The following is a 19,838-nucleotide window of genomic DNA, read 5'->3' on the forward strand; positions in this document are numbered from 1 at the left end:
TTTTATTTTTCCACGAGAATTTCGTAAAGAGAGGAGAAGAAAAGTTTGAATTATTTATATTATATTATCGTAAGATCATGCAAAAGATTAGCGTGGCGCAAACGTCATCTAGCGATGCACGACGAATTTAATCGGTCGCGAAAACAGAGCTTCCAACTCTCTCTGATTCAGTGTTTCGTGTATTAGCTCCAATAAGCTAAATGGAGGACGGGACGATGTTTCGATAGAATCGGGAATACGTTTGCCGTATACGCGAGGTAAAGCCCGTTTATTTGGCCCGATGTCAGTGATTCCGACAGCACGATAACTCTCGCAGGTAAAGGGATACCTTTTTCCGTACAAGAGAGGGACACGACGAGCGAATCGACCACGCGACAACCGCAAGTTCATCTCGGAAGTCATTCCTTGCTATTTATTTTCGAGTGACGCCTCGCTTTCAGCGATCAGCTATGCAATTAATGCACTTTGTTCGTTTTGACGTAATCAACTTCTTTATTATTAATCCTCGATGTCCGGATATAATATATATATATATATATATATATATGTGTATATGTATGTATATATATATATACATATATATACATATATATATATGTATGTATATGTTATGTATATACATATATACTACATATTAATCTCTTTCGTCTAATTGTTTCGCTCTTTGTCGAGATTTCATTAAGATTAGTATGGATACTTATAAGTCTAACCTACCTTAACTGACTCGTGTGTATTGTTAATTTTATACAATAATTTGTGTGGAATATTTTTGGTCGTGTTAATTGAAAGTGCTTCTATCTATGTTATTAATTTTTCATTTTTTTTATTATACATGTTGAAATAGAATTTCAATATTTATATATATATATATATATATATATATATATATATACATATGTAAAAGAAAAAATTGTGTATATAAATATATATCAAATATATAAAGAAAGAAGTATACTTGTGAAAGAGAAATAATAAGGCAATAAAATAGAAAATATACTTGTAAAAAGTCAAAATGTATATCAGGATTTATTATTATCTTCTTAAATAGAGAGTGAATTGTTCTATATATAATATATATAAGATAATGATTATTGTGCATTTTGTGTTTTATCCAGAACTTGCAAAGACAATCTTCCTAAATGGGGAAGGTTAAGAAGAGACCAGATTTGATCCATCGTGGCAAATCGCCCAATGTAGTGCGCAATTTAATGCTGAGAGATTTCGGATTATATACAACACATAAAACTAGTACGCGTGAATTGGAGCCAATAGCTGAAGCAAACCTAGTGTTAAGAGATCATAAGGAATTGGTATGTACTTATTATACATATACTTGTATAGAGAAAGTGTATATTAGATGTTGACTCTCAGTTGATATCTCTTTATTTATGAGAAATAGAACTAAATAGATGTATGTAATGCGATTAATCAATATTCTACAAAATAAACAATAATTGTCCTTTATCAATTTCTGATGGCTAAATTAATAATGTATCTAATGTTAATACACAATATAATATAGATGAGAAAGAGATAATAAATATTATCCATTTATTTGTAGAAATGTAATATACCTGGTGTTCCTAGAGCCACATTTTTGATGGTTTTCAGTCCTGATGGGTAAGCTACAAAAGCTAAATACATATTTATTGTTAGTATATTTTGTCATAATTATTAGAAGGAAATAATACTAAAGAAAAAGAAGATATAATATCTATGTAATAATAAGTGATAGTATTTTTTTATTATATTAGTAATATTATAAAAAAATGTAGGATTATAATATCATAACATAATAAAATATTAAAATTTAGGACTATGGTAGCATCTACACATGGGAATCACAATGTTTATGTTACGGAAATTACAACAGGAAGAAATATTAGAACTCTGTCCGGACATCCACGTACTCCATGGTGCATAGCTTTCCATCCATCTTCGAGTCAGATTTTGGCGTCTGGCTGTTTGGGAGGTCAAGTTCGTGTGTGGGATTTAAGCGTGAGTACAGTTTTCAACTATGTAATTTTTATCAATTATTAAAAATGTAGATTAAATTTAAAATTACAAATGTAGATGGAAAAATTTGTAATTTGTTTGTGTAGGGTGGTAGCGAAATCTGGAATACTGATAGTCATACTGTTATCGCCTCGCTTACGTTCCATCCATTTGAAAGATTATTAGTTATAGCGACATCAAATGAAATTCATTTTTGGGATTGGAGTAAGTCTCAACCTTTTGCTGTAGCTGCTACAAAGACTGACAAGGAAAAAGTGAGGTATCTATTTTAAATTAGATTGTACAAATTAATAAAAAAAAATGTAAGGATGACAATTTATGCCTTTTTCACAATTTTCCTTCTAAGGAAAAGGGAATTGAAAATGTAGGAACATTTATTTAAATAGACAAGAAGTGCATTTCATCAAACAATTCAATTTTGGCAGTAATATAGATTATTTCATTTCTCTGTTAATTATATACAAATTACAATTTACAATATTTTTTTATTTTGTCAATATTTTGTATGCTTATTATTTGGAATGATATTGATAGAGAGAGATAAGAAATATTACAAATCAATTTTTATTATAGGTACTCTCTATGTGTATTCTAAATTCTTCGACTTATTTTAGATTATTCACACAACTTAATATTTGACAGCTTTATGAAAATTACAGATATGTAGCTTTTGACAATTTAGGAAGAAAACTAATCACAGGAATTGCAAATACACCACAAGTTCAACCACAATGGGATCGAGCTCCCGTGGGACAATTACTTAGAACTAGTTTGATGTGAGTAAGAGCATGATTTTCTATGCATGTAAAGATAGATATAAGTATAATATTATTCATCACACACATTGTGCTATCAGAAAAACACATGCTTTCTTATAGTTTCATAATTTAAAAAATTTGAATATATTAAAATACTATATTAATTGAATACCGGATATTGTATTTTATATATAAGTATTATAAATTTCCCCCTCTCCACAAAAAATAGGAATTTTAGGTATCAGCCGCGAGAAGGCTTTCCGGATATTGAACTTTCACCTTGGCACTTGTGGAATCATGGCTCTGTATATGGAAGGGGGTCGACGGATAATCATACCCCAGATAGAACTTTCCGGTATTTAAATTATACGATGCTAAAATGACATGAAAATTTATTAAAGAGTATACGAATTGTGGATAAAAATTTTTTTAGTGCGTATCTGTCTATGCGCAGAGGTCACGAAACTACCTTATCGCGATTCGCCCATCATCAACAGTTGAGGAATGGTGCGCGGCAGGAAGAGGCGCGGTTTCAACGGCGCCGTAATCTATCCGAAGGTACAATGTCTATGCTACGGTGGCCTTCGTGCCAACGTAGATGCAACGACAGACATCATGAGCTAGTACGGCAACTTAGAACCGCTATGTCGTTTCGTAACAATGCTCAATCTGCAAGTACTCCATCCGGTACTGTAACAATTGAGATTCGTCGTAATAGTTTTCTGCCTTACGATGTAGAACTGAATCAAACTAACGAAGCTACATCTTCATCGAATATCACGAGAAATCCTCCTCGCCCACCCAGCAATCCGGCGAATGCGGCGGACAATGTCGAAAACAGACAGTCGGCGGACGACAGCAACGAGGATGATTTTCCGAGCAGCTCGGCAAGGAGTCGCGATCGGGAAGCTAACGCGACGAACGATTCTCGCTTCAGGGACACATTGTACGAGCGATTGAACAACGTTTGGGACGGAGTGGATGAAAGATTGCGCGGGAGGAATGTTCAAGATCCGGAAAGGAGGATCAATTTATGCTACAGGAATCTCGTCGATCAATATGTGACGCTCGTAAGAAGTTACTTTGACATTTCCAGAAACAGAGATACGGTGAGCTATATGTATATATATATTACGTGTTATCATCTCTAATTATAGACAAAATTTTTTTTAAATGTAGCTTGTATTAAAAATGTGTATGCACATACAATTTTAATACAAGCTAATATTTGTATATATTTAAGGTTGGATAGTAACTAGTTACTTAATTAGAAGTTAAATGAAAAAGTTAATAACTTTTAACTTAGCTTAGTTAATTAAGAATGAATATAAAAAAATTAACAAATCAAATTAAAAAATTTTAAATTAGTTATGACGTTTTAATTTTTAATGTAAATAATATTTAAAAAAATGAACTTAATTTAATCTTAACTCAATTTTTAACGTAACTAAATTAATTTTACAAGTCATTAAATTTAACTTGATTTAGTTAAAAAAAATAATTAAACAACCCTATCAATTCATATTAGATTGATCGTGGCACGGACCCCATGGACATGCCAGAAACATCCTCTAATTCGGAAGAGTCTAATAATAACAGAAATGAATCATCGGCGGCGACTGAATCGTCTATACGAAGATTAAGAAACGAATTGAATTCCAGCGCCCAAGAGAATAACACGAATCTAGAGAGGCATCTACAACGATACCAGCGATTATTGATGGAACGTTGCGAGCAGGAGGAGATTGGAACCACCCTTCATAATTTGAGGGAGGCTCTGAATACCGCCGCCGAGAATAATAGTTCGTGCCTGGTGCGGTTGCAGAAACTACGAGAGAGATTACAACGGCAAACAACAACTTTATTCGAGTATTCCAACAACCGGAATACTCGTCTCAAGTTACTTCGCAATGCTCTCAACAACGAGATCGAAGCGCTTAATAATATGGAGGCGCAATTTACCAACACGAGTTCCAGGATCGAACGACTGCGAGACGAATTCGCGATGTACGGTTTTCTGCCGCGAAATCGTCACGTCGCGACCGATCCTTCGCAGGTGAATTTAAGCGATGCCGAATGGAGAGCTCTTACGTCAAACGATGGACAAGTACCCAGCACCAGTTCCGCATCATCGAGGACGCCTTTACATTCCGAATCTAGTGGACTTCCTAGCACAAGTTATGTCGGAGAAAACGAAGAGAACGATGCAACGTGGCACGAAAGTGCAAATAGTAACGAGAACGCGAATACTTCGTCGAGAAATACGCCGAGGGCCATGAGAAGACGATTCGACGCCACGAACACAGAGGACGAACCGCCGAGGCGACGAAAGCGTAAATTGGGGCCATTATCCTATATACCAACTCATACCGGTACTTTCATAGAAATATGGATAAATCTTTAGAGCAGAGATTTTTTTTAAATTTTAACATATATGTATATTATCAAGATCTATAGAATATTTCGAAACATGTATACCTATAATTTTGATTTTACATACAAATTACATGCAGATATAATTACTATACATTTGTTTATTATTTTAGGTGGTAACTCATCATCAAGTGACGAAGGCTCTTCCCAAGCAGCGACATCCAACAATGGAGCATCTAATTTTACAATTTCTACCCACTCGGCGTTTCAGCTAAATGTACCGAAATCCATCACACAACGAACAAGTTCGCAAAATCGAGAAGCTCCAGCTAGTTCTTCCAGATTAGATGAAACGGACAGAAATAGTCTTCTTGATAACAATTTAAATAACGAATCAAACGGAAATAATGTCCAGCATAATAGAACATCAAGAATCGCACAAAACTCGCAAGAAACACCGAGGTCTCCAGAATTCATGAATAGACAAGGGTAAATTTTTATATTTTATCATTTATATGTATATTTTTTATCTTACAAGAAAACTTTTCTATTTATGTGTGTTTGTTCAAAATTTTTAACATTTAGAAATTCACTCAGGAGAGTGCTAGATGCTATTCAGCGAAATTTACTACAGCCGGATCGGGTAGAAAACAACAACGTTGGGCAACAAGTATCATCTTTGGATGATTCGGAGAATGGATATTGGCTTCTTGAAGAAAATAGTAATTCAGACTCAAATTTGGACGACACAAATTCCAACAGCAATTCAAACTCCCGTCGATGGACTAGCCGATGGATACAATTGGACAATTCAAGTAGGAACACGGAATACAATGACTTGTCGAATGAACAAACTCAGTCGCGATCTACTTCGGAAAATGCGGATCAGAGTTTCAACGATAGACATAGAGATCAAAGAAATCATCTGTTATCGCCTGTATCTGCGAATCCTACTCGCTATGAGCAACCACCGTTGTTTCCGTTTCGAAGTTTGCGAGAAAACCAATCTCAAAGAATGGAACAAAATCAAACATCCTCCAATATTGACGGTGATTCTAACAATTCTCACTCGCAAATGTCTAATTCAGGTGTAGCAGATACGATAGAATTAACGGGAAATGTTGACGATCCCGTTCCAAGAATCGCTGATGCAACCGATCGCGAGAGCGTTCGATCGACGGTAATCAGACAAAACCAGGAGCAAAATCAGGAACAAAATGAGGATCAACAAAATATAGATGATGTAAATCTTGATTCTAGTGATTTAGATCCAATAATACTCGGCGCTGGCAATATAGATCCGAGAGAAAGTTCACTAGGAGTTCGGCAAGGAATTCAATTGCTTAGTCGTCATATCGACAACATGCATCGTTTATGCCGGTAAGTTTATGAACGCACATATTTTAACATGTCAGAAATATTGGTCAGCATTCGAAATCGGAGCGTGTCTTTTAAATAAAAATTTATAGTATTTTTAAAGTAAATAACATAGTAGTTATCTGCTACAATAGTTAAACTTATTAGTTAAATTTTTCGTGAATTTTCATATGTGTAATGTTTAATAAAAAATGTTTTAACTGCAAAACTGCAACTTTCAGAAAAATTATTGCATAGTTCTTTTGAGAAAGAGAAAGGTTTTTTATCCATAATTAGAATGAATACAAAATATTAAATAAACAAATTAGAGTTGGAATATTCTTATGAAACATTAAACTAGTAAAACAGTATATTAGAAAATAATTATATTTGAAAGAATGCAGTTAAAATATTTTCCATCGTTCTTTCGACGAAAATAACAATTTTTCTCAATTTTATTGACAGAGCACGCTTAGAAATAGTTCAGTTGTGTCAAGTGCGAAAAATGTGGGAAGATCTACAACGACAAATACGCTCGTTACACGTGACGGTTCGCATAGAAAGGCAGAACAATGATCAAACGGAGGCGCAGAGAGACAATCCTGGTCCATCAACATCGAACGCTGCGAGTTCATCGAACGAATCGGCGAAGAATTTCAAGAAAGCTCTTCTAGAGAACTATCAGAGGGAGAACAGCGAGAACGATCGTGAGGCCAGATCCTACGTGGATCAGAGTCAACCGTCGACCTCGAGGGGAATACCTGATCCCGATGGAAATTACGAGGACGAGCCCACGTCGTCCGGGAATCGTAACGTCGAAGAGAGCACAACCAATATAAGTCTCTCGAATCTGTTACCTAGCGACACCGAATTACGACGGATGCAGCGTCTCAAGCTGAACGAGATGCTAGATGGTTTATATGCAAGACCTCGCTGTCGAAGTTGCGTCTCTCGTCTCGATGGAGCGTCTTCGCGAGCCAAGAATGACGATCATACATACGCCAATTTAACATCAGACGGTGATGTGCAGTTACCAAGTATGTCCAGCGTTGTGTCGAATATCGGAGCCAACTCGAATTTGCCGGCTGTCACCGCGATAACGACGACGACGGAACCGTTACCCAGCATCTCGAGCTTCGTCAACAGTATTGATCGCGCCAGCTCCAGCAGATCGACCCAAGTATCGGATACTAATGCTAATTATTCCTCGATGGGCGACGCAATTGCTAACGATAATAATAATAACAACAACAATAACGGCAACGATGATAACGTCAACGCTGATTCTCTTGCGCAAAGTTCATCGAATCAGGATGGAACGAGTTCAACTTTTAAAGCGTGGCTCGCTAATAATAGACAACGTAAACAGAAACATCTCAGGTGAAGAAATACAGATATATTCTACAGAAATATATACAGCGTGTTTGGTTTTAAAAGTATTAAAATACTTACATTTTTCGCTAGTAAAAATATAAAATCAAACACATTATATATTATCTCTTTAAGTAAATTACAATTTCGTATAATAATGATTTGTTTTTTCAGACATTTAAGACATTTGATGACGCTTCGCCGCACGAGACAAAATCTTAGAGCTCAGTTAAATAATCCGTTTCGTCATTGCGATCATGTCAGAAGACCGTATTTACGCAGAAATACATCTCAGAGTAGCAGCAGTAACAACGACAATTTAGATGCAGATATGGATATTCGAGATAGAACGCGAAGCTCGAACACGTCTGAATATTTACAAAAGATGATTCTACGACTGGAAACGTTGGTTCGACAGCAGAGAGCTTTAGCTCGGAATAGTAATACTAATAGAGGATCAGATGGTGATAATCGTCGATCAGAAGCTAGTAGAGACAATGATAATCGTGAAATGGAAGAGATTCGTGAAGCTACAAGATTAAGAGCTAGGTGAATGTAATTTTTTAAATAATTATACGTTTAATATATAATAATAATTTTATATATACATATATATAAAACATTAAATATCAAGCAATATATGTTAATGAAAGAATTATCAATGATCAACATGTTATGTTAAAATGATGTTTCAGACAAGTCCTTGGATTAATGGTGAGGTCCTTGATTCAATTCTTTGAAGTAACAAGATCAGGAAATGGCTCCCAAAACAATGTTCTCTATGAACAGATGTATAGTAAGTTTAAAATCTATTAAAAAAATATATATAAAACACATTACAGATTGTTAACAATATAATTTGAAAAAAAAAATTACATGAAATAAGTAAAGCGAAAAAATTAAATAAGATAAGTAGGTGCAAATATTTTTAGTTTTAGTCTAAAAAAATTTTAAATTTGTGAAATTTTACGTTTTCAAAACTACATTTTTCACATTTTGGAATAAAATCGCTCATTTCTCGATTATTAATTTATCCGTTTTCCATTTTTTTTTCAGAACTGTATGTGCTGTTACACCTGGCGCTGGAATTAACAGATTTACTACTAGCACAGTTAGTAATAACGAGACGCGAACTGGAATCTAGTCAATACAGATCGTTCACTAGCGATTTATCGCTTGACAACCAGAACGAGGGGACGCGTAATAACAACAGCGTCGACAGTAGTCTGCAGACAGAGAACAATCGTTGGAATGATAACACATCGAGGCGAAATACAGATAGAGAGTGGTTTCCGAGACTCCGTAATATGCCGAGCACATCAAACAGCGATCCCGTGGAGGATCTCCTCTCGTTAAACAGAAGTAATAGACGTTTCAGCCTCATGGCGCAGCAATTGAAGCGGCTATTTCATCGGAGATCGACGCAAATCGATAATAATAATTCATCCGAGAATCAAAGCGATCCAGTAGTGGCTGCACCTAGCAACGATAACAATGGTGATGACAGCAATTATGACGATAATGCTCAAAATGAAGATAATCGGCACTCGACTTCCGAGCATGCTCTCTCAGCGGAGGTGCAGAGTATCGTGGAGAGAATTCAGAGTAGCAGCTCGATCGACAACGACGAGGTCAGGACGGGAATTGAAAATCGAATGCTTGACGCTGCCCATAATTCGCGTGAATCGCTAAACTTGTACGACAGCTATCGACGAAATTACAGAATTGCCACGGTGTCCGAACCGACGATGAGAAGACGCGTCGACGAAGCGAGAAATTCTCAGGAAAGGGAAAGCGGGCTTAGCAACGAGAACTGGAGGAGTTACGTCTCCTCGTCGGGAGACGAACAGAGTAGCTTCAGATCGCCCACGCAGAGACTTCGGTGGCTCGCGGTCGGCAGTCGTCAAAATGCGCGAGACGCGTCATTCGAGCGTCACTCTTTGCACAGATACGGCAATTCTGACTCGAGTAGTTACTCAAACTCGCCTAACAATCGCAGATTTCTTCACGGTAGGGAAGGCGCGTCTCTTCGGCGGGAATTTAACGTGCCCGAACTACAAGTGAACAGCGTGCCGGTGAATGATTTTGACAATATGCCTGGTACTCTTCGAAGAAGACACAACACCCCGCCGATCCCGACGTCGCATATGCTTCCTCCGTACGTACTTCCTCCGTACAATAACTTCGTCCACAATACCGAGAACAGGAACAGCGATCGGACAAACGAATCGACTGTACAATCCGGAGGTTGGGCTGGAATCTCGAACAACAACAGAAATAGGGTATAGCACATTAAATCTTTTACTTTTATATGATCTTATTCATATAGTCGATTATTAATTTCGATGATTAATCTTATTTCATGAATTTTTTATTTAAATAATTTACAAATATAATGTATAATTTACAGAACACATTTATTATAAATCACTTTATTGTCTTGACCTTTAAATTTATAAATGATTCAGTCATTGCGAAAAAGATAAGATTCTTTACATATTATTCTTCAATCTTTTAGGTATTGGCCTTCTGGCGCAATCGATTTGGACCTGTTTTTATACCTCGGTTTTCCGAATTCACGGCGAATGGAGGATCACGGATTGGAGAAGGTGCTACTGCCAATCCTGCTGGTGGTGGCGGCGGTGGTGGTGATGGTGGCAGTGGCAGTGGCAGTGGAAGCGGTGGCAATAGCAGTGGCAGCGGTGGTGGCAGTGGCGGTGGCGGTGCTGGTGCTGGTAGTGGAGGTGGAGGTGCTGGAGGTGTTGGAGGTGCTGGTGCTGGTGGTGGCGGTAGTGGAGGTGCTGGTGGTGGAGGTGGTGGCGGTGGCGATGATGGAACTGGTGGAGGAGGAGCAGGAGGCGAAGGAGAGGGAGGACAAGATCCTTCAAATGATAATGAATATTTGGACATTGGTAATTTTTTTAAATTGAAGTAGACACATGTCGCGAGTTATCTCTTATTGGTACAGTTAGAAAGAGAGAGAAATTAGAGAGGGTAACTTAAAATTTTTAAAAATAGAGAATAGTATTTTCTTCTATGCAAAGTTTGTTTTTTAATTCATTTAATTCATGTTTGGAATAAACATTTGGAAAATTAATAATACTCTCTCTATTTTGAGCTGTACATAACTTTAACATAGATATTTTGCCATAGAATAGTCTGTTTACTTTATTTTTTCATGTAAAATTATATTATCTTTGAATAAACATAGACATATATTATTTCTTAGAACATATACCAGTGGGCATGTCGTTCAATTCAACTTTAGAAGTGCAGAGTTATCGGGTACAAGCTTGGGACTTTTCTAATGGTGATATACCTGATATTACAGATTGTAAGTAAAATATTATAATAACATTGGAAAATATAAATTTCTCCTTTTCTGTATTTCATTATATATGTGATTTTTCAGCTGACAAAAACGTTGTGGTACGCGAGTGTAAGATTCATAATGATGCCTGTATCGATATATCTGCGGATGGAAAATTACTAGCAACTCTTTCGCCATCGGGTCGTATTAACGTAACTACGATGTTAGGTAAGTATATTGATTTATTTGTAGTGATAGAATTAGCAGTATTTTCCAATTTTGGAAAACACTGCTAATTTCATCACAACATTTTTTTATTTGTGTAATATAATGTAGATAATGTAATGTAGTGAATGTAATGTCTTTCAAAATATTAACACATTTTGCAACAAATATGACTTGATAATTTTCTTTATTTTAAAGAGATAATTTTTCTTTGATTATTATTTTTATATCGCATCTTTTTCGCTTCAATAACATCTTGCAGGAAAATATATATTTTAAACTTTTTAAAGGTTAAATACTATTCTAGTATTATACCAGAATAGTACAATAAGTATTGAACAGATTGTTTTTTCTGTATTTCTGTGCAATTTTTTACGTATAAATTAAATAAAGTAAAATAAAAATTTTTATTAAAATTTTATTATGAAAAAATAAGATTACATATGATTTATTACTTTTGATTCAGGTATTTACAGTCTGCAGTGGGAAACACTGGGAGAAAGGATTTATTCGACGAAGATTGATCAAACGGTAGTATCTGTCTCGATGTCACCAACGCAACAGCATCTCTTAGTAGGGCTGGGACGCAGAGTTCATATCCCCACTAGGCCATTTCCGATGGCTCTAATTTATAAATTAATAGAGAAGCAGCCTGACGACGAGAAGACTGCCTCATCGATGGATTCGGCTGCGGAATCTGCATACGATTCCCCTGACGAGATTCTCGACGATAACATCTCTACAAATAATATCAGACGAAACAACAACAATAACGTTACAGCCAGCGATTACAGGCCGCAGGTTCAAGACTGGCGAATACGAATGAGAACCGAACTAGATATTAAACGTAACAGGGAAAGTATGGTGCTTATTCGGGAATTGTTGCAGAACAATCGAGAAAGCTCCGGCTACATCAGCCTAAACTGCATCAGATGGGCGCCGGAGCCGGGTCAAGGGATGATTTATGCAACAAATACCGGACAGTTAAATATTCTGCAGTGATTCCGTGTGCGCCCATCGTAGACAGAGAAGAAAGTAAAGACGTTCTCTACGTATTATAATGATGCTTTCTATAAATGTGTCATACGCGTACGACATAATGCAGTATCGCGATTCGCACTAAACTTCTTTTTGGTAGATTGTAAGGAAGAATCTAGGATATTGATGCATAACGAACGATGAATAACGATGTTTTTATCATCAATCAATTATCAAAACCTGATAGATTGGACGATGATAAATTTCAGACCGCAATGTGCTATGATATTTATATTTAATTCTCTGTCACAGATTGCTTTTTTATTACTCGAACCAAGTATATAAAAAACGCAAAATGTGTAGATATAATAATATATGTTTGATTACTGTATAGTTTATGCAATTTTCTATTCGTATATAATTTAAAAAGACTTTGCATTGTTTTTGTTAGATTAAATATGTAATACAAGTTGACTTTCTTTTTATGAAAGCTTCTGTTAGAATATAGTATGAAAATAGAACTGATTACAAATTATGAATTATATATTATATAGTATCAGTAAATATATATATATATATATATATATCGACATATATATATATGTATATATATACATTGTGTATATATGCATAAAACAGATACACATATACATATATACATATATATACTTTACTGATCAATGAATGCGCGCTAGTGCTGTCAAATAAATCACTTAAAATGCATTTTGCTGCTTTTATTGTTCTTAACCATAACAAAAGAGAGAAATTTCGTGCCATATAAATCTCTGCAATATATTTATTCTGGCGAATTTTTGTAATTTATTAACTGAATCACATCGCTGATTAAAAACATATATTTTACAAACTTAATTTTGAAATAAAGATAAGATTTATTCATTTTATTTCTGTACTAAGATGAGATGTTTATTAAAATTTCGTGTATATTCGTTTCATACATACACATGTTAAAAATTTTGGCATACAATACAAATGCAAATGTACATGTTAATTAAGTAAATGACTTCAGGCACAATTTTATTTTTCTAGGAAATTGAGTGATTTTTTTTCGTGAAATTTGGCGGTTTAGAGAGAGAAAGAGAGAGAGACGAAAATGGCTCCGTTTGTGTATACAATTATCGAATTTCAACATACAACTATTGTATACATAACCGAATAACTTATAATTGTATTTCTGTGTGTATAATTGTTATTAATAATAATTTCTTTGCAAAAAGCTCACGATTTATGCATCTTACTGCCATATATGTATGCGCACATTTATCACTTTTTTACGCTTTCGTGTTATTTTTCGGATAAAAAGATAGATATTAAAAAAATATATATATATATTAAAGACGTAAATAATATAGATCTTACATATCCAAGAGAGAAAAACGTACACTTTGCATGCGACAATTATTTGAAAACACTTAAGCAAAAGCATTAATTTTTGTATTCGACAAGAAGATTTTTGCTTTTCAATTGAAAGCGAAAAATGCGACAGAGTATAAATTTTAATAGTCTTATAATACTTGTCACTTTGTGTGATCGGACAATAAAGTAATTTACAGAGTGAAAATAGACAGCACGTTTTATGCGGGTATATATACAAAACAATATTAATATATATCGGTATAGCTATTTATCACAAATTCATGTTACAAAAGCATCGGTCATAATAAAATGTTAATATTTATTACACATGAAGAGAAAGAGTTAAAAATTGTAGGACTCTATACAGACGCTAGGATGGAAGACTTAAAGGCGATCCTTTGAAATATTGCCTTCAAGCGTAAATACATATGTTATATACTTTTAAGTAACGACTAACAAAGTGGTTCGATTTATGATACACATGATTTATATGAACCTTACGCGAAATTCAGCAATTTATTTACAGGACGCAATAAGACTTGAAGATTGTCTTTATTAATGAATCTCTATTTATAAAAATAGTCATGCACCTGAAAATTTATGAAGATTTAATTTTATCGTAAAGAAATTAGCGTAAAGCGAAGGAAAATTCCACGGTGCAGTATACATTTATGTGTGTGTTCGTGTGTGTGTATGTGCAACAGTCTATACAATATAATTTTAACAATCATTTTGGCATCGCACAGTAATTGCTCGGTGATTACAAGCTTCAATATTTCTTTGCAGCATACATAATACAATAATACGAATGTAGCTGTCTTGTATTTTGTGTCTGTTAGTGCAGTAAAAATATATTTTTATATAAATCTGACAGCAAAAAATAAAAAATTGTAATCTCTGGACAGAAATTGCAGATATGTTACACTACCGCTTTTATCATCCGGTATATTATACAATATGCTATTAAAAGCTAAGAATGTACGCTGCTACTTCGTTTCCTCTCGATCGCGCACATCGATTGGACTTACAGTCGCTCTACTACAGTCTCTCTCTATTTTTAAGTTCGATCATTACAATACTCTCTGACACTTTCGTGTAATAAAATATAAAAATAATAATAAATTGTAATTGCTTTTACTCCAACCGCATTCTGAAAATCCAACGGAACTTCAGATATTATAGTTTAATTCTTATAGACATAACCAGTCGTGGTACAATATAAGACTATCTTATATTTAAAGTTCTAATCGGTATAGGTACAAAATATTAAATTATATCATACACAAGTCAATTAGTGGCGTATGATACACAATTACATTAATGGTATCTCAATCTGACCTTGGTCATATTATAGTGTAAGATGTATGATATAAAAAATCCATATCTTTTTCATCTTTTTTCCTTTTTTTCAGTGAGCGTGTGTGTTCCTGGACGAGATCTTTACAAGATATTACTTGAGTGCTTTACGAAACAAATACACATAGCTGTCAGGTTTTAATCTTTTATAGCAATTTATGGCCATAGGAATCATCACTTTGCGACTTTTTATTATGCATATGAAATTATATTAATAAAAATAATTATGCAATATATCTTTGTGTGAATATATATTCATTCACAGAAAGAATATTAAAAAGATGCATTATATGTTAAGAAAAGAAGTAAGAACAAATAAGAAAAGGGACTTAATCAAATTAACTTCTTTTTCAACAATTTTGATAGAATGTAAATTGTGTGATTACATGAATCAAATTTAATATTATTACTTGACTGAATATAATATTATGGAAATAAAGATACTAATATCATGATTTATATTTATCTCGCATATTATCTAAAATTGAAAATTCTTGTAAATGGAAGTAGCGCCATATAAAAGCAATGATTCAGATTAACGTGCTTTTCATTTCTAATAAGTTTATAAAGGCTGATTTACTAATGTATTATACTATTATATGCTTATTATTACATGTGTAAATGGTGTTCTTTCTTATGTATATATGTACTAAATTATCCAAAATACATAGTTGTCCATATATAAAATTTGATAATTCAAATTAATTAAGTATCGAAAACTCCTTTTATATCAGCTAACTGTTACATAATATTGTTATACAAATATTTGAGAATGAAGAGAAAGAAAATTCTAAAATTATTCTCTGAATCAAAGTAAAACAGATAAACGGCGTATTTACATTAAAAAGCTGTAGCAAAAAAATGAAAGAATGTTAGAATGTTATTACGGTTATAAAAAAGAAATATAATTTTTAAATTCCATGATAATTTCATTCGATAATTTTTCGATGTAGAAAACAGCGAGATAGGCGGAAAGATAAAAAAGATACATACTTAAAAATAATTTGAACATACCAAGATAATGTGCATTATTTTGCTTTGGTTTGCAAATTTTAATTAGCGTACTCCGAACAAATATCGATGATTTTAGCGTGTAGCATGCTGTGTATTTTCGCTTTTTTAGAATGTTACTAGTAAGTCAGCCGTAGATTTGATTCTTATTAACTTCAGTCAATATATAAAATGCTTTGGATAATGAATAGTTGACTAATATATATCACAAGTTATTTTCTCTCCTATATAAGGACAGTACAGATAATGCTACGACTATATAAAACGACTTTACTTTTCTCACCGTTTTGCTTCGTCAGTGCGCTTCATTCTCGTATGCTTTATTATATCCACATTACAAGGTCCCAGATAGTAGAATCTTTGCATAAGCAATGGAAATATATTCATCAATATATACGACAAACAAGATTATAATAATTCTAGTTTTTCGTAATTAGCAGTTAATAACGCGATTAATCGAAGCGATTAAGAATTGTTTCAATTAAAAACAAAAAAGCCGATAAATTCGAAATTTGTTTTCTATTGAAATGTCTCTCGAATTTTCTAATGCGTAGATAATGCATTGGAAGTTATAACAAATTGAGAGATATCTAAATTTTAGAGTACATATATACAGAGAGTATCTTCCGATTATAAGACCATTTTTTGTTATATGAGATTGCGATTACTCTTCTCGTTTCTCGAGAGAATGAATCATATCTGATGTCGGAAGCTAAAATAGCCAACATCGATCATATGTCGTTCTATCTCGTTCACATTTCCGGTTCACGAGCTAATGGCAAGACTCATAAAACAATTTCCTGGAAGGTATAAAAGATCTGCGCCTCGATCCTAAACGGTCTTATAACTAGAAGATACTGCAATTAAATTTAAGATTGTGATTGCAAACGAAATTTGCAATGAAAAATTTTCCATTATGATACAACTTAGTGATACATATGGTACATGCGATATTTAGACATTTAACTCGAACAGTATAAAATAATTTGTAAAGATGTATATATAATACATCAAACATTCTTCACAATAATTAAATAGAAATGTAACAAAAATGTAGGGTAATCTAAACATTTTTTTTCAATGATTAAAATTGATCGATAATTTAATAATTGCTAAAATATTTCACATACCTTTAGGATCTGAACATTAATTCATGCACGTTGTGTTGAGAGATATCCGCATATATATCCGTATATTATATTTAAGATAAAATAGCAATGCTACGTCTAGGTCCACCTATGCATACATTGTCTAAGCTGGACCATTTTTTAATACCAGTACGTAGAGCCTCAGCTGTAACTTTGTCTTCGTAAACTCTGGACATGGCTTCTAGTTTCTGTGCCTTTTCCTTACTAAGAGGTTCACTAGGGAATGTTAATTCGTTCGCTTCTGCAAGTGTACGAAGATCAAAATAATATTTGGCATATACACTTGAAGGAACATTTATGTTGAATTGCAGCATCTCCAGAAATTGTCTCTCTAATTCATTCCTAAATAAAAATACAGAATGATTCAATTAAGATAGTGACAGATAATTATATTTTATATTTTGACAATTTTAATTCTTGTTTCATTTTTGTAAAACAAAAATATATAACAGTAAACTAAATAATACAATTAAAACAAAACTTACATATCTTCCACTGTGATATCTTTCAGTATTTGACAATAATCTACATTCCATACTGCCTGATCGTCCCAAACCTTAGATGCTAATAAAATAGCACCTAACACTATTCGTTTCCAATTAGCTGGTGTTATATCAATCTCTGCATAAGTAAGTAGGCGTTCAAGATAAACCAGTGTTATGATGGCACATTCAGCTGTGAGCTGAGCGGCATTAAACAAAGTCCTTATAAATTTATATATTTGTTTATGCTCTGGATTGTGTTTATCATAATCTTCCGAAACACCATCCCTCTGAAAGATTATATATAATTTATTAGTTTAGCCTTTCTCAAGTGCAAGAAAAGTTTTGCAATTATCTAATTCTGTTTATATTTAAATTACCGTCAATGGGTGTAGCTTTTCATCAAATATATCAATTTGTCGATGTGACGTTCTATTCTTAATATGGTAATAAACAGCTAAGGCAACGCATTTGACGGTATTTTTCAAATTAGGTTGTGAAACCGTGCTGTCGTCTAGATATATTGTACTGCAACTACTGCTCTTCTTCAAAGGCCTTGTATCCGCTATCTGATGTTGGCTCTTCTTTCTCACCATACCATCTAAAGAAAAGAAATAAAAACAAAAAGATTAACACACAAAGTTCAATAAAATCTGTTCTTTTCTTTTTATTCTAGTTTCTCCTTTTTCGCAAAGTTTCCCAAGGAAATACCCACTCTCTATCGCCTGTTTCGAGCGTTCCATGAAAATAGTTCCCGCGCACGGATGCAACGACGGATCGGAGTCCCAGTCTTCCGGCTCGCGTTCACTGATATGTTGCAAATTATTAACGCTGATCCCGCCCTCCGGCAAGTGTTCCTCCAAATTGCGCGTGGCACACTCGGGCCCAATCTCCTTGCGTCCGACCTGTGGACTCGAGTACACGCAGCAGCTATTCTTGTTCCCCATGTTGCCATGTAAGATTTCAACTCGACAACTCGGCCCTTCTTCTTCGCGAGGTCTCGCACTCTCAAGTCACTTGTTAATAATGCATACGGGAGGAATCAGGCCGCGAATAATAACAATAATGATAATCGAAATCGGTGATGCGTACGTGTTCGACTAGAGAAGAATTAGCTCGCTCTCTCGCTACCTCACATCTCGTTGTTTAATAACGATCAGCTGACGGGGCCGCTCGTACGAATGACAGTTGCGCGATTCGTCCGCCCGCTCGTCTGACTCATCTCTGTCGGCGCGAACGAAGATGCTCGCGGTCCTCCGTTTCGAGCCGAGAACAAGGGAGCACCCTGCTCTCTCTCTTCCGCGGAGAGACGACGATCGTTTATTATCCAGGGACGATCGTCAGAGAACGAGGCGCCTCGGAAAAGTGCCGGCCGATCTCGCCGTTCCCGGTGTTGCTGCTGCTGCTATGGTTAACAACCCTGGTGAAGTGGCGCACGTTCGTTCACAGCCGCGATTCGTAACGCGGTTCATTGTCGCCGCGCGATAATTCCATTCTCGTCCGAAAGCGCGTTTCACCCCCCTTTGTTTCGCCCTCCCTTCGCGTTCACTTGCTCTCGCGTGAAAGCGCTCCGAGAAGTCGCACACAACCGAATTTCTCGCCTCTTCACCGACTTCCACCACGATGTATAGTGTCATTTCACAATAGATTGGAAATGACAACTGCCGTTTCACAACTACGGACCAATCGGAACGAGGCGACCTGTCAGCTGATCGACCAATCGGAGCGAGGCGACCTGTCAGCTGATCGACTAATCGGAGCGAGGCGAGCTGTCAGCTGATTGGTCGATCCGCAACTGTCAAACTGGCAACCTATTTGTAGAATGAGCCTTATAGTTATGTACAGGGTGTCCCGTTGTAATTGACCAGCTCTAAAAATCTTTTTTATCTCATAACTCAAAAAGTAATTAACACACATATATTTTATTATAGTGTTTTGGAAAGCTCTCGAAATATTATCTTGAATTTTCTAATGTTACAGTTGTTGAGGATGGTCAATTAAAATGGATTCCCTATATATAGTCATCGAAGGAATTAAATGCCTTCTAGAAAGAAATAGTTCGGGGCCAAAAGAGAGGCTC

General features: G+C 34.9%; 2 protein-coding genes across 7 annotated transcripts; one reads left to right on the forward strand and one right to left on the reverse strand.

Annotated features, from left to right (window-relative positions):
• The first annotated feature begins 105 nt into the window (after nucleotides 1-105).
• On the forward strand, nucleotides 106-14,898 carry LOC114931117 (uncharacterized). 5 transcript variants are annotated; one of them, XM_085485585.1, is made up of 20 exons: nucleotides 106-316; nucleotides 1,116-1,310; nucleotides 1,562-1,620; nucleotides 1,815-1,998; nucleotides 2,103-2,275; nucleotides 2,676-2,792; nucleotides 3,004-3,129; nucleotides 3,208-3,332; nucleotides 3,513-3,883; nucleotides 4,303-5,146; nucleotides 5,321-5,636; nucleotides 5,733-6,527; nucleotides 6,969-7,883; nucleotides 8,049-8,423; nucleotides 8,570-8,670; nucleotides 8,931-10,156; nucleotides 10,393-10,786; nucleotides 11,104-11,208; nucleotides 11,287-11,412; nucleotides 11,876-14,898. In XM_085485585.1, the coding sequence occupies exons 2-20, from the start codon at nucleotides 1,140-1,142 to the stop codon at nucleotides 12,409-12,411; spliced, it is 7,059 nt and encodes a 2,352-aa protein (XP_085341711.1). In that variant the 5' UTR covers nucleotides 106-316; nucleotides 1,116-1,139; the 3' UTR covers nucleotides 12,412-14,898. The 5 variants fall into 5 exon arrangements, with proteins under 5 accessions (XP_085341711.1, XP_085341708.1, XP_085341710.1 ...); XM_085485582.1 differs by having other exon boundaries at nucleotides 3,208-3,883; XM_085485584.1 differs by having other exon boundaries at nucleotides 3,229-3,883.
• Nucleotides 13,307-19,404, reverse strand: CycY (cyclin Y). Of its 2 annotated transcripts, XR_003819612.2 has the most exons (5): nucleotides 18,474-19,404; nucleotides 18,139-18,359; nucleotides 17,762-18,048; nucleotides 17,259-17,618; nucleotides 13,307-16,486 (listed from the first exon to the last, which is right to left on the reverse strand). XR_003819612.2 is itself a non-coding variant. In XM_029303109.2 (4 exons), the coding sequence occupies exons 1-4, from the start codon at nucleotides 18,703-18,705 to the stop codon at nucleotides 17,330-17,332; spliced, it is 1,029 nt and encodes a 342-aa protein (XP_029158942.1). In that variant the 5' UTR covers nucleotides 18,706-19,404; the 3' UTR covers nucleotides 13,307-17,329. The 2 variants fall into 2 exon arrangements, 1 of the variants encoding a protein (XP_029158942.1); XM_029303109.2 differs by having other exon boundaries at nucleotides 13,307-17,618.
• Nucleotides 19,405-19,838: the final 434 nt, after the last annotated feature.

This window comes from Nylanderia fulva, unplaced genomic scaffold (assembly GCF_048542155.1).
Source record: "Nylanderia fulva isolate GAGA-0341 unplaced genomic scaffold, ASM4854215v1 Scaffold38, whole genome shotgun sequence".
In the NCBI taxonomy this organism is placed as follows: Eukaryota; Metazoa; Arthropoda; class Insecta; order Hymenoptera; family Formicidae; genus Nylanderia; species Nylanderia fulva.